Source organism: Patagioenas fasciata, chromosome 8 (genome assembly GCF_037038585.1).
Source record: "Patagioenas fasciata isolate bPatFas1 chromosome 8, bPatFas1.hap1, whole genome shotgun sequence".
Lineage (NCBI taxonomy): Eukaryota > Metazoa > Chordata > Aves > Columbiformes > Columbidae > Patagioenas > Patagioenas fasciata.
In genome coordinates, this window is record NC_092527.1 from 29,886,358 (window position 1) to 29,899,584 (window position 13,227).

The 13,227-nt window shown below is 42.9% G+C and overlaps 1 protein-coding gene across 4 annotated transcripts in view; it reads left to right on the forward strand.

Annotated features, from left to right (window-relative positions):
• NEURL1 (neuralized E3 ubiquitin protein ligase 1) overlaps positions 1-13,227 on the forward strand; it is a 158,857-nt gene that overhangs the window by 126,508 nt on the left and 19,122 nt on the right. For all 4 annotated transcript variants that reach the window (XM_065843823.2, XM_065843825.2, XM_065843824.2 and 1 more), the window contains exon 4: positions 12,408-13,088. In XM_065843823.2, coding sequence (XP_065699895.1) covers positions 12,408-13,088 — 681 coding nt within the window. The remainder of the gene's footprint in view (positions 1-12,407; positions 13,089-13,227) is intronic.

A 13,227-nucleotide genomic window follows, 5' to 3' on the forward strand; every position in this document is an offset into this window, starting at 1 on the left:
TCCCTCGCTGTGTTATGTCTAATTTGGTCTATAAGCTCCCCTGGGATGGGATTTGCCAATTTTAACTGCCAGGCATCCCTAAGCCACCTTGTAAATAGTATTTCTGTGCAGAGGGAAACTTGACCCTGGGTTATAAAGGAGTGGCTATGGTAACAGCTGCCCAGGTGCCTTGTTTCTCCTATGGACACAGACCAAAAGGGGCTGGTTACACAGCTTCAGCCCTGGCTGGAGCAGAGTGTGTACAGCTTCATGGGGCCCTTTCTGCACATATCCACTGGCTTCCTCCGGAGCATAAGTCCTCCACACTCTTCTTTGCATTTTTTTTCCCCTTATTTACTGTGATATGAAGAAGAGTTACAGAACAGAAATACAGCCACTAGTAACCCTTTCTTCTCTGTTTTAGATATTAGGATAATTTGAGCACATCATCTGCTTTTTCTTCTCATCTAGCTTTCAGAAACCCATGTTTTTTAGCTATGAATACAAATGTGTGTTATCCAGACTTTCGCTCTGATGACTGGACTGCATCTGTGCTTGAAAACAAAGAATATATTCACAGCTGAAAATGAAAAAAACCTTACTTTTTAAAGGTCAAATCTGTTATAGCACCAGGAACAGTGGTACCATACTGAGCAGAGTGGAGAGACGTTTTCTCTGATAACTGAGTCCCAGACAGACCTGGGATTGGTCCCAGATTCCTTAGGCTGAGCAAGACATCACTGGTGCTGGTGATGACATTTCAGCTGATGTAAGCTCAAAATTTTTTATCATTATTTAGAAAGGATTTGATAGTTCCCTACAACAGTTCGAGTATGTGGAGAAAGATTCACAATACCATGGCCACCAAATATTGCTTTAAACTTTGATGCTGAAGGAGCCAGAAACTGAAGAGAAATTAGTCCATCAATGGGATGAGAAACCCTTGAGTTTGGGAGAGTCACTCCTGTACTGGTTACCATCTCTCTAGCCCATGTAGATCTCAGCAAGGTTCTTACCTGTGATGTTTTTATTTGCCTTTTTTTTTTCTGAATATACCAACTGTAGTCTAATCTCCAAACCCAAGCTTGTTTACCACATTCTGGAGATAAACTTTACATTTTTCAAACCATCAAAGAGCAGAGGGTCAATTAGCTGTTTCCCAGACCAGAGAAGTATATAGCATCGTGGGCTAACAGGAAGGGTAAAAATAAAGGCATGGGACTTTAGCAGATTGAAACTGGACATGTGGATGAATGAACATTGGTACTCATTCCTAGCCAAACAGTTGCAAAACCAATACAACATTAGCAGGTAATGAAGACATTTAGAGCCTGTATCAGTCAGAGAGAGTGACCTTTGCCATAAGCTGAAATTTTAAATCCTAGTGAATATACATGGACAGTACAACAGGGCATCATGGCTAAAGGAAGCTGCTGAGAAACAGCAGACATCTGTCATAGGAGTTCAAGGAGGTCAAAGAAGAAAAGGAAAAGCTCCCTGTGTTAAGTGAAGAGAACCAAAAAACTCAGCGCATTTTTAGGTGCCTGTGTCTTACCCATGCCCAGACCCCTCCTTGAAAGATCTGGAGGATCAGTAATAGCACAAACCACTTGCAAAGTCAGGCGTCTCCCCATTGCTGTGCTTATAGCTGGCGCGTCTCTGGTGCACTGTTTTTGCTGGGGAAGCTGTGAGATGGTCAGTGCCTGCCTCTCATCAGACAGTCCAGCTTTGTCTACCACAGGGGCTGTGTCCCAGTTTTAGGATTCAATTTCCCTGGAAGACCATCCTGTCTCATCACCAGAATCCTAGCAGGACCAAGCTTGTTTGTGCTTAGAGTGTCAAGTGGGGAAGGGAGAAAGAAGAGAAGGAAGAGGAAGAAAAGCAGATCTGTGGGACGTGGGGAGAGCAGAAACCTTAGGGAATCAAGGTCTTGAGTCCGCTTCCTCAGGGGCAGAGGAAGGTTTGGCTGCTGGGGCTGCAGCTGCTTTGAGCATCTGGCAGCACATGCTGGACCTTGTTCTCCATACGAACCCAGCGGCTATAGCAAAGTCACACTGCCCTGATTGACAGCCAGACTGTGGCCCTCTGGCTGGTTCTTGTTTATACTTTCAATTTTCAACTTCAGAAAAGCCTTCTGTCTTTCTGTCTAAACCTTTTAAGGCCACGTCCTATGATCTGTGCATTTAAATTAGCTTTACTGATAAGCAAGGTGTTGAAGCTTTCCCTGGGGAAAGTGAGAGCAGACTTTGTCTTTTTGCTTAAGGAGTTAGCCAAGGCTCTGGTGGCAAAATTCAGCTTTTCAGTTCCTTTAGTTCAGGGTATCAGAATAATTCATAAAGTAATCAGAAGCATAATGGGCATTTGCCGTGACAATATATTAAAAATTTATTGAAGAGATGAACTTTTCAAATGACAGAAGTGGCCATTGACTCTCTCTTTGATTCACCCCCTAACTTTGTCCAGCCATGACAGCTAGAATGACTGATCTAGGGTTATTGTTTCAGGTGATCTCCGTTGCTGTTCACTCCACCGGCAGGATGCAACAGGACAGCAATGGAGAGTGGAGTTTGGCATAAGAATTAATTTTTTAATGTGGAATGTAGTTTTTAAACCTTAAACCTGTGTCTCAGATTTGGGATATGCTCCTGTGTACATCCTGTTGCCTTCAGTGGGATATAAATACTTGTTCAGATGAAGTGGATGTTTAAGTGTTGTCATGAAATGGAAAAGACCTAAACACATGCTGAACTTTTCTGAATTGGTGCGGCCTGCAATAATTTTGCTGTTTGAAAATAAGCTCATCAAACAAGATCTTAATTTATTGTTTCCATGCATAACTGGGAGAGTGCATCTTGCAGCTCTAGAAAAGGACTGGCGTGGACGGAATGTAATGGCTGCACTGTCGTTTTTGTACATGTGGAAAAGAAGTCAGAACATTTTTGAGAGCTGCTTCACGCTGGATTCTGGAGTAGAAATTCTCACCTTCTCCATGCCTGGCATGAAGACACAGGGGCAAATGAAAGCAAGTAAAAAAGGATAAATGCAGGATACATAAATGTCACAGGAGGGAGGATGATGGATAGGAAGGAGGAAGAAAGTACTTGTTTTGAAGAAAATTGCTGTCAGATGATTCAGGGGATGAAGGGATGTGTCTGATGTCGCTTGGGAACTGGCTGTGAGCACTGAGATGCTATGGAAACATTCACACAGTAACGTAAGGAGGATTAGAAATAGAGTTGTTGTAGAGCCTATGGCAATCTGCAACACAGTATGTGAAAGTTGTGGGCTTAGTACTGCATGCAGTGGTGAAGTACTGTCTGAGGTGAATGAGGTAAGAAGGTCAAAATTTCTAGGAGGAAGGGAGGGTAAAAGGGATGATGGTGCCAGGAGTCACTGGTATGAGAAGAGGATTCTATAAAGTTATTAGGCAGAACAATAAGAGAACTTTCTACACAGAAGCTTACATCTGAAAGATCAGGAATCATCAGCTAAAGTGACAATTTGCAGTCTTCAGGAAGAATTAGGTCTTACCCAGGTTATTCAAACAAGTAAGAAAAGACTTCCAAGCTGGAAGAAAAAGAGGAAATGGAAGGGAAAAAAAAAAAAAAAAGGTGGGGCACTCTGCAGAGAGAGGCAGGACTGCAATTGAAATGCTGTAGGTATGGTCTTAAAAGTGATGATGCTGTGGTTTTCAAGAAGGGTAATAACAGCTGAACATGGAGTTGAACAGGCGTGGGGCAATGGAGGTGGGAATCATTGCATCATGGTGGGAGTAAAATTCAGACACTTCATGTGTTGAGTGTGAGGTAGATTAAGGAGTGAATAACAGGGGTTGGGTGATCTCCACAAAACCAAAGGCACTTGATTTCTCCTCAAACGCTGTTTCTATGACTGTGAGGAGTCAGGAAACATCAAAGGGAAAAACCCTTGAATGTAATAAAGGGAATCGGACGTGGAGGTGCCGGCACCCAGAGGTGGCTGGGCAGTAGTTAAGCACGTCTTCAACCTGAAGGACATCTGTCAGTCTTCAGGACAGGTGGCCAAGGAGGATGAGTATATCCTGAATGAAAAGCCTTCCTGAAAGAAAACCAAAACACGATGTTTGTAACACAGATGTTGCCAGCACCCTGCAGACTCTCTCTGAGCATCAGCTTTTGTGGAAAAGAAAACAAATCCACAACTGTAACAGGCGTATGAAAGTTTGTTCTTCCTAATCTACTGTCAGGCTCTTTCAAAACATTCAAATTTGCTAAGGAAAACAGTAATTTATTTTAATTTTATGAGGTTAGTTATGCTCTTTGTGCCATTTCATATGTTGAAATCAATTTGACATGCTTACAGATGTTACGCAGAATTGTATGAATGTTTGTTATGAACCAGACTGGTCCAGAGCATAACTTTACTAGATAGTACATGTCCCAAAAATACAATTTATCAGTCAGTACTCAACCTTTGTACCTTTAGCTATGGTCTTTTTTCATGTATGAAATTGTGTGCTTTCATTCCTTAGATTTTATTGAAGAATATGCAGATGATAATTTTAATTACCAAGCTGACCTGGAAACCGCAATTGTTCATTCTGGTTTTAAAAGGCTGCAATTCCCTAAAGCTCAGCAGTTTGTATTTTTTCATTCTGAATATTTCAGCTTGGAGGCTGGCAGTACCTGAGCTCATATTCTTTTAGAACCTGGGGTGTTTTTTTGTTTCTGATTTAATTCACTGTGATATTTTATCTGTACTATTTGTACAGCATTGATAAACCACAACAAGAAATCAGGGATAATCCCAGTAAGCCAAGGGAGGACTTTTATATCTTTACAAAAGTATTCTGAACAAATCCCAGGGGTTTCCTGGGGTTCACCTGGCAGGACACCAGCTGCTCTGTGCCTAATGCTACAAATGCACCATTCCCCCAAAGCAGGATTTGGTGCTAAATGGCCACAAGAACCCACCAGATTTGCACAATAAATTTATCAAACACATATCAATTGATAACAACTAAAAGGCTGAGTTTTGCTCTTCCATCGAATTTTTGATCACCTCTCCAAAACTGAATGATGCAAACCAAATAGCTTTAGTGCTCAATCTCTTCCAAAATGCCTGGAAAGAAATGCTGATTTTTATTCAAGGATATGCAAACACAAAGCAAAGACAAGTCCAGTTGATTTCCTCTAATTTCTGTTGAAGTAGCAGATGTTTGTAGCCTTGCAATTGTTTCCACAGAGTCAACGGTCTGCCTTCTTTGTTAATGCAGCTTTAAAATCTGGTGATACTTTCTAGTGTTAACATGAATGATTTTTCCCACAGGCAAACCCCAACTTTGGGCTCTTTGTGCTTGGACCTTGACTTCTGCCCCTCGATTACAGCAGAAACTCTCTCCAATGCTTTCAGCAATATTGGAAAAACATCTGAGTATCTTGTCAGAAGTTTAATTTGGACTGTGTTGGTCACAAGCAAGCAAATGCACTCGGTTTAAATACCTGCCACTCCTGCAACAGAAATGGCTCTTATAAAGTATCAGTTAGCTTGGCTTCCAGATGGCAATGAGCAAGAAGCCAAAAGTTGCATGTGGCCACTAACCCCTCCTGTATCCATGTGAATGCACATGAAATGTATGTTTGCCCTCCATTGACTATGTGGTGATACCAAGCCCTGATGTGTTGGGAAGGAGGAATTCTTGAAGATTGTTTTCCATCCTGACTGTTGGGATCCCATAATGGATCAGGAGTCCCAAGTAAGTTGAGTTTTGAGGTGAGAGGAGTGACCTGCAGTTGGAAGCAGAGGAGCAGCAGGTGGAGAATAAGACATTGAATGAAGTTAGGAAATGAGAGGGTGCTCTGTGGAAAAGGGGGTGATTTTGCTCTGCACTGCGCTAAATCCCAAGAAGTTTTGCTTAAGAGCTCTGCCAGAGGAGTCATCTATCCCCTTGGACAGCTTACTCCATCCCATGGTTTCCAGTCTATAGAATAAAAACATTAATTCTTCCTCCCTCCCACTCACCATTTATATGTCCTTTCTCTTTATGCGGTGAAGAGTGTCTTCTGCTGCAGAGCCCAGCAGCTGACTTTTGATCTCAGATGCTGTTTGCCCCAGAGCAGATTTTAGTGTCTCTTAAAGAGCAGCCTGTGCATCTTACACATATAGCTGGCACAAGTAAAATTGTCTGTTGGCCGTAGTTTTGCATATATTGCTGTAAGCATGTGCTGAAAGAAAGCCGGACCAGTGAGAGCAGAAGAAAGCAGCTTTATCTGAAATGGGACATTTATACTGTCAATGAAATAGAGACATCTACATTATGCAGGTATTGTATAACTAGGTATTTACTTAACTGATGCCCTTGATTTGATGTGGGTGTTTTCAAGGAGATGGAATGGCTGATCTGAGGCAATAACTCAGGCCGTTTGATTTCTCGGTTGTTCATAAAGGGAAATGTACTCTGTAGAAGTGAATTCCTAACTATATGGCAAAGGAGGTTTTTAGTCTGAATCATTCCTTTGAGGGATTTTAAACATTTGCCTCCCACATGCTACAATAATGTTCTGAAAGTGGCTTCATTGTATGATCTGAGAAGCTGCATTCTGGCGCCTGATGGTTTATGAGAAATAAACACAGTGAAGTGGTTTCAGATCATATAAATTCAGGGTTTAACAGTAACAAGCTGGGGAAGTAAGGGGGGGGAACCCGTGTGCAGTATCAGAGCAGAAGCATCCACCCGGGAGCGTGGGGTCTCAGCCTCCTCTCCAGACCTCACACCGAGAGTACAACTTTGCAGAAAAACAAATAGTTTTACGAGTGTCTGCTCAAGCACATTGCCAGCAGGCAAGAGTACTTTGGACATGCTCTGTGAGTGGAGCTTTGCTTCTTAATGACTGCAAGCGTGGCCTCGGCTTTCTTCACGTCTCAATTTTTCTCCTGTGTTTATTTTAAGTAAGGGCAATTTTCATTCTCCTGTTTGCTTAGCTCCTCCTGGTACAATAAAACAGTTAAGATGCATGTGGCAGAGCCTGAGAAAGCCTTGAGCAGGACATCCCACAGTGGTAAGGACGTCTTGAACACTGTGAGTACAGCAGGCTGCATGAAGATCTGCTTGCAGTCATGCTTTGATCTGGGTGGATTTTGAACCCAGGGCCACATACAGCGCTCCACCTCTTCCCAAACCCAGTTGTGGCTTCTCCTCTTCTTACCAGTGCAGGTGGTGCTGTGAACTGGGTGCCATACACACATGTGGCAACCTGGCAACCAAAGGGGTTTGGGAACGTGTATTGCTCCTTGCCCCCAGCCACAGTGGTCTTCATCCTTCTTTTAGGAAGGATAGATGAGAATATAAGTTGTTTCCGTTTTACTGAATTTTTAGTCCTCATTTACCTTAAAGTACATAATAAATTGAGCTATAATGTATAGAAATTGTTCTGACTACTTCTGCACTGAAGCATGGCAGTTCCCCACCAGTACACATCAGCTCCATAGGACTGAGTCAGCAAAGGAGCAAAAATTGCCGCAGAACAACACAGGCAGAGTTCGCAAAGCAGGCGGCTGAGCTGGGACTAATACCTGCACTCCCATGGTGGGGAATATGAAGCTGCGAGTGACAGAAGGTTTCCAGAAGCCTGGGTTTATTTCTTGTCTTATGACTGATTGCTTTTCCCAATTGCCTTTGAGTGCAATATTATTTTATGGCATGGTATATCTGCCTCGTATCTCAAAGACATCTCCCTGCAATGTCAAAGTCTTGCCAAATGGGCTGTTAGCTGCATGAGCCTGCTGTAGACCGTGGAGGAAATATTGCAAGATTCCAGGTGTTGGAAGGCCAGCTATCCTCCCCGTGCAGCCCCTTGTGATGGTGGGAAAAGGAGCCTTCATCTGCATTCCTGAGCAGGAATGGAGCCCCCAGCATGGTGGGAATAAGAGAGTATATATCCTTGCACAGTTGTACATTTACATAGAATTTTCTTGTAAGGATCACTGGCTTCAAGATGTCTTTTGGTAGCTTGGCACCTCTGAGGTTCCTTAGTCATGGAGATAAACAATGAGCACTGGTACTCACTAAAAGTACAATTACCTGGTGAAGTAAGGGATTAAGAGAAGAAAAATGCACTTGGGAAGGGGTAAAGCAAAGAACAGAAGGAAGGAAAGAACGCGGGGCTGTGCACAGGAAGAGAAGGAGTACACCAGTAAGGTTGTGACCTTACCAATTTTTTACTTTTTGCTTAGTAGCTGAGCACAGAAATGTACTCCAGATGCAAGGAATGACTAGGTTGCTCCTTGTATTCTCAGCATTTCTCTCTCCTGGGAAGGAAGATAATTAGCAACAAGATAGGTCCTTAGGTTATCACTCTGAGTCCCCAAATTTTATGTTATTTTTTGTAGTAATAAGTGTCAAGTTTGGTTGATTTATACTCGGTTTGCAGTCCCCATACTCTAAATAAATACAGTTCATGTAAGGCCATAGGCTTGCACAAATCTCAGAAAACTCATCAAGAGAAGGAAATCTGTGTCCCTAGAGCTTGCAGTTATTAATAAATACTGGACTCCGCAAGTTTCCAGCATGTGTGTGCTGAGTTTGCTCTGCTTTCTCTTCTGTTCAGGTGCGTGAATACTGGTGACTCATAACCTTGGACAGTCACGCCTCTGGGCAGTGACAGATAGGACTGAAAAAGAAAAATAAGAAGGAAATAATGATTTGACAGTCTGACAGCAACACATCCCCTTTGGGTTTGTGCGAGACTGAGGTCATCTGTGCATGCTGGTGCTTAGAAATGTCTTTGTGTTCAGATGTGCATGTAGCCATATTAAATGTGCATGGTACGTATTATACCTGTTTAAGGAAATAGGTGATTTTAAGAAGACAACATTTGGGAGTAGTTCAAAAATAAGGTGGTAGTGAAGTACTTCTGATCTGGATGCAGTGATTACAGCTGTATCTGGCTGCTCACCAGCTCCTTGTAAGTGCCGTTGTAAAGTGTTACTGCAGTTTCATTGAGCCTGCCCGGAGCAGGACGCTCTTCCATGCCCTCTGAGCAGGAATACAGAGAGCTTTGAAACCTCTGGTTTGAAGAAGATATTTCAAGTTAATTTTCTGTATAAGGCGTCAGCTGCTGGGAATATAAATTTTGAAGATAAACCCCACTAGATAAGAAGAGGAAACAGAAGATGGCTGAACTGCTTAACTGCCCTTCAGTGCTACTTTGCTACTGCTGCTCAGTTTCTTTCTTAAACAAAGCCAGAAAAAAAAAATACAAAGAGATTCATGAAGTTAGGCATCCTGGACAAAATTTAATGTCTCAGAGTCTCCAACTGAGGAGCAGAAAATTTGTATTAGAAATCTTTTCTGCTTTGGCTATGTCTATTTTTCTACCAGAAACTTTAAGTCTCTAAATCCAGCACTGGCACCATAGCTGCACTGATGCAGAGCACAGCAAAACCTCTCTGGAAAGCTACCTGGGCAGTCAGCCTGCGCTGAGCTGCCGCAATCACAGCCTGCTTGCTGGTGGTACCCCAACCAGCTGGGCTGAACTTCGCTCTGGTGACTCAGTGAGAGCTGTGGTGTGACTCACAAGTCCATCTATTCTCACCCAAGGAGGTGTCTCACAAGCTGACTTTTCTGAAATAAACACTGCCAACTGCCTTATACAGGAACTGTTATAACCTTGAATATTTAATAAGAAGCATTGATTTCTAGATTCTTCAGGCTGAAGCTGGGTGATCTCCTTGGTAATGGGCCATTGAACCGCTTTGTATTTTAGTCTCATCACATAAAGTCATTCAATCTTTTTGATGTGTGCTCCACGTGTGTTTCCGCAAATATGAATGTGCCTGAACATTCCTACATAGAGTCCTTCCTTTGTAGGCATTAAAGGCAGGTTGTAAATGTTCTGCAGGAGTCTGGCTGTGTTAAGAGCTGCTCCAGCGTGAACAGCTTGGTCTGTGTTTAAAAAGCGACAACTGGAACTTCAGTGGAAGGAAAGAACTCATTCCTGGGTATCTTCTGGTGAAAGAAACTGCTCAAAGTCACCTCATTTCACATTTCACTAGAATTGTTCTTTCATAATCCTTGGACATAATCAGTTATTTTGGATAAATTATCTTCCACATCTCTTCCAACTTACATACCACTGCAAAAGACAGTCCACTTTTGTTTTGCTTTGCATTGAAAGGGATTTTTTTTTTTTTATTTTGACTGGGTATTTTGTGATTTATAAAAATATAGAGCCCTGGATCAGGCCAGTATTTCTTAAAGACTCCTCTCTTTAAATTTTCACAATGCCACTTCAGATACTGTAAACTGCAATCATTTCTTCCATGGGTATTTGCAAACATTAATAAACTAAGTCTCACAGTCAATCCCATATGCTTGAGACATCTCATCCCTTATGTGGCTAGGCATCTGAGCTACGCATGGATTTAAATAAAACAGTTGAATGTGTAACCCTGGTTTGCTGTCACTGCCATGTATCTTGTCGGCTGAAGGACTCCATCTCTCTTAACCTCTTTTCAGATGGAAAATGATATTTTGTCCAGCAGCCAAAGGGAAATGCAAGCATCCTGGTGGAAAACAAGCTGTTTCAAAACTCTGGCTGCAAGCTACCCACACGTCACAGTTGCCAGCCAGGCTGCACATGCATAGTTACAGGGAATAAAATAGAGAGGACCTTCTGTTCCTATTCAGAAAGGTCTTTACCCATTCACCTACACCAAAGGATCGTCATCAGCTGCCAGTATTAATTTGTTCTCCTGCGTGGGTTTCCAGCCAAAGGAGGGTAAAATAAGTCCAATTCTATCCAGCAGGAGCACTTGCAATGCAAATGCTAGCCCAAATATTACAAAGCATTAATGCGACCCACTTCTAAATTACTTGGGGTAATTTCTGATTTTATTTATTCCTCCTTTTCTTTAATTAACTTCTGGAAAGAGAAGCTGAAATATCAGTATGGGGAAAATCAAACATGAGAAACAAAGCCCATTTTTATTTTGAGACTCTGCTTCCCTCGTAATAGCGGTTTATTTAAAGAGCAGCCTGGAATAAACCAGTTTAAGCAAAGCAAAGAGCTCTACTGCGGCCAAACTGTGTGTGGGTGTGCTCTTGTCAGGGCTCCCAGAAGAGGAGGACAGGACAGGTTGTTAGTCAGACCTCAGATATTGCAGGAGATTTTGGGTATTCAGTAGCTGGCATTATTCCTTGGCACATCAGTACAGAATCACTACTCTGGTGTGCTAGGAGAGGGTGCATCCCATCGGGAAAATCCTCAGATAATCTGAGTTCCTGCTTTTTTGTTGTAATAGAAGGATATTTCAAGGATATGTGGCTGGAAGAGGTGGGTTAGGAATGAGTCTCTGTTCTCTGCGTCTTACACAGTGTTTGTGGCAGGTTCCAGGCTGGAATCTGGTGCTGTTGCTTTGTGCCACCTGCATGGGATTTTGTTGTATGGAGTGGTACCCACATGCTCAGTTTTCTGACAGCGAATAGTCTCTTGATGCCATGGGCTTCTTGGAGTTCAGAGTCAGGCATAAGTATAAATCTTTGCATTGTCTCCAATTACTTTTATAATAGATTTAAATATCTTTTTCTCAGTATATTGCTCTCTAAAATGCCTATGGCAACAGCATAGCTAAGGACATGTTAAATAAAGGTAATTTAGGTGTTAAAGGCAGGTGGTTACGTTCCTTAGAAAAAGAATCAAATAAATTACTGGTTACCTCTTGAAATAGCAGGTGAGACTAACAAAGAGGATAAGGTGCAATTCTGTTTCTACTGGTGGATTTGAATGTGTGAGCATCATCTTTGTTACATATGTGGATTTGATTTTTAATTATTTGGCTTGGAGATAATAAATGATTGCATGTGATTTATAGAAAACTGCATATTCCCAAGTTCAGTTCTGCACTGTGAAATCCATATCTCTACTGGTTTGCAGTGAGCACCAGAACAGATGATTAATTATATTCAAGAATTAATTAAATTTCACATAGTGATAAATTAGAACTGCACATGGTATTTGATTTCAAATATAAAAAATGTGTAGTTGGATATTTATTTCCTAGATCTATGAGAATTGCTGTAGACAATAACAAGAGCATGAAAACCTGGAGATATTGATTGGTACGTTCAGAGTGTATTTCAGATATTTACCCTTTGCTTCCTCTCTCCACGGAGATCCTCCCCTGGTCAATTCTTTCCATTGATTTTGAGTCTGCCTGCTCAGAAGCTGAAAATGGTGATGCTGCTGGGGAAAGCACAAGAATAGCAATCGATTGCAAATACATTTTATGATACTTTGCTTCCATGTTTTAAAGGGGGAAATTTATTCATGGCAGCAGATTTCTGATTTTCCCTTTTAAACATAGCAGTCAAACCGACGGCGATTTGCAAGCTCCTGGGCATTTTTGTTTTCTCTGAAGTGACCCCTTTTTTGTTTTGTCTCTCCCTGCAGACAGTGAAATCATTCCTCCCGACTGCCTGCGGCCCCGCTCCTTCACCGCCATCCGCCGGCCCTCCTTGCGGCGGGAGACAGAGGACACGCGCCTCTCGGTCAGCCTGTGCGACCTCAATCTGCAGGAGGAGACCTTCCATGTGACGGCCACCACCTGCCCCATCCCACAGAACTCCCTTAACTCCCAGCACTCCCACCTCCTCCCCTCCCAGCTGGAGAGCGACCTCCGCTTCCACCATCTCCGGGGACCCCACGTCAAAATCCTTGATGACCAAACCGTGGCCCGTCTGGAGCACGCTCGGGAGGAGAGGACTTTGGTTTTCACCAACAGACCCCTTCGGATCAACGAAACCATTTTTGTCAAAATCAACAAGTCCAACGCCGTGCGCACAGGGACGCTGTCCTACGGGGTGACGTCCTGTGACCCCAGCACCTTGCGCCCTGGTGACCTCCCATACAACCCCGAGTCCTTGGTTGACCGAAAGGAGTTCTGGGCCATCTGCCGAGTTGTGGTGCCCCTCCAGAGCGGTGACATCCTGGGATTTATGGTGAATTCAGATGGCGAGCTGCATTTGAGTCACAACGGTGCTGGCACTGGCATGCAGGTCTGCGTGGACTGTTCCCAGCCCCTCTGGATGTTCTTCGTTTTACATGGTGCAGTCACACAAGTTCGACTGTTGGGTATGTCAGAATCCACCCCTTTTACCAAACCACATGCACGAGACAGCAAGAGGGAGATACCTTGCAGGTAAAGGGTCGAGGGAATGAATTACTCCCTCCTTGCTCTAGGATCAGGTGCAAATTTTGTTTTTATAGAAGG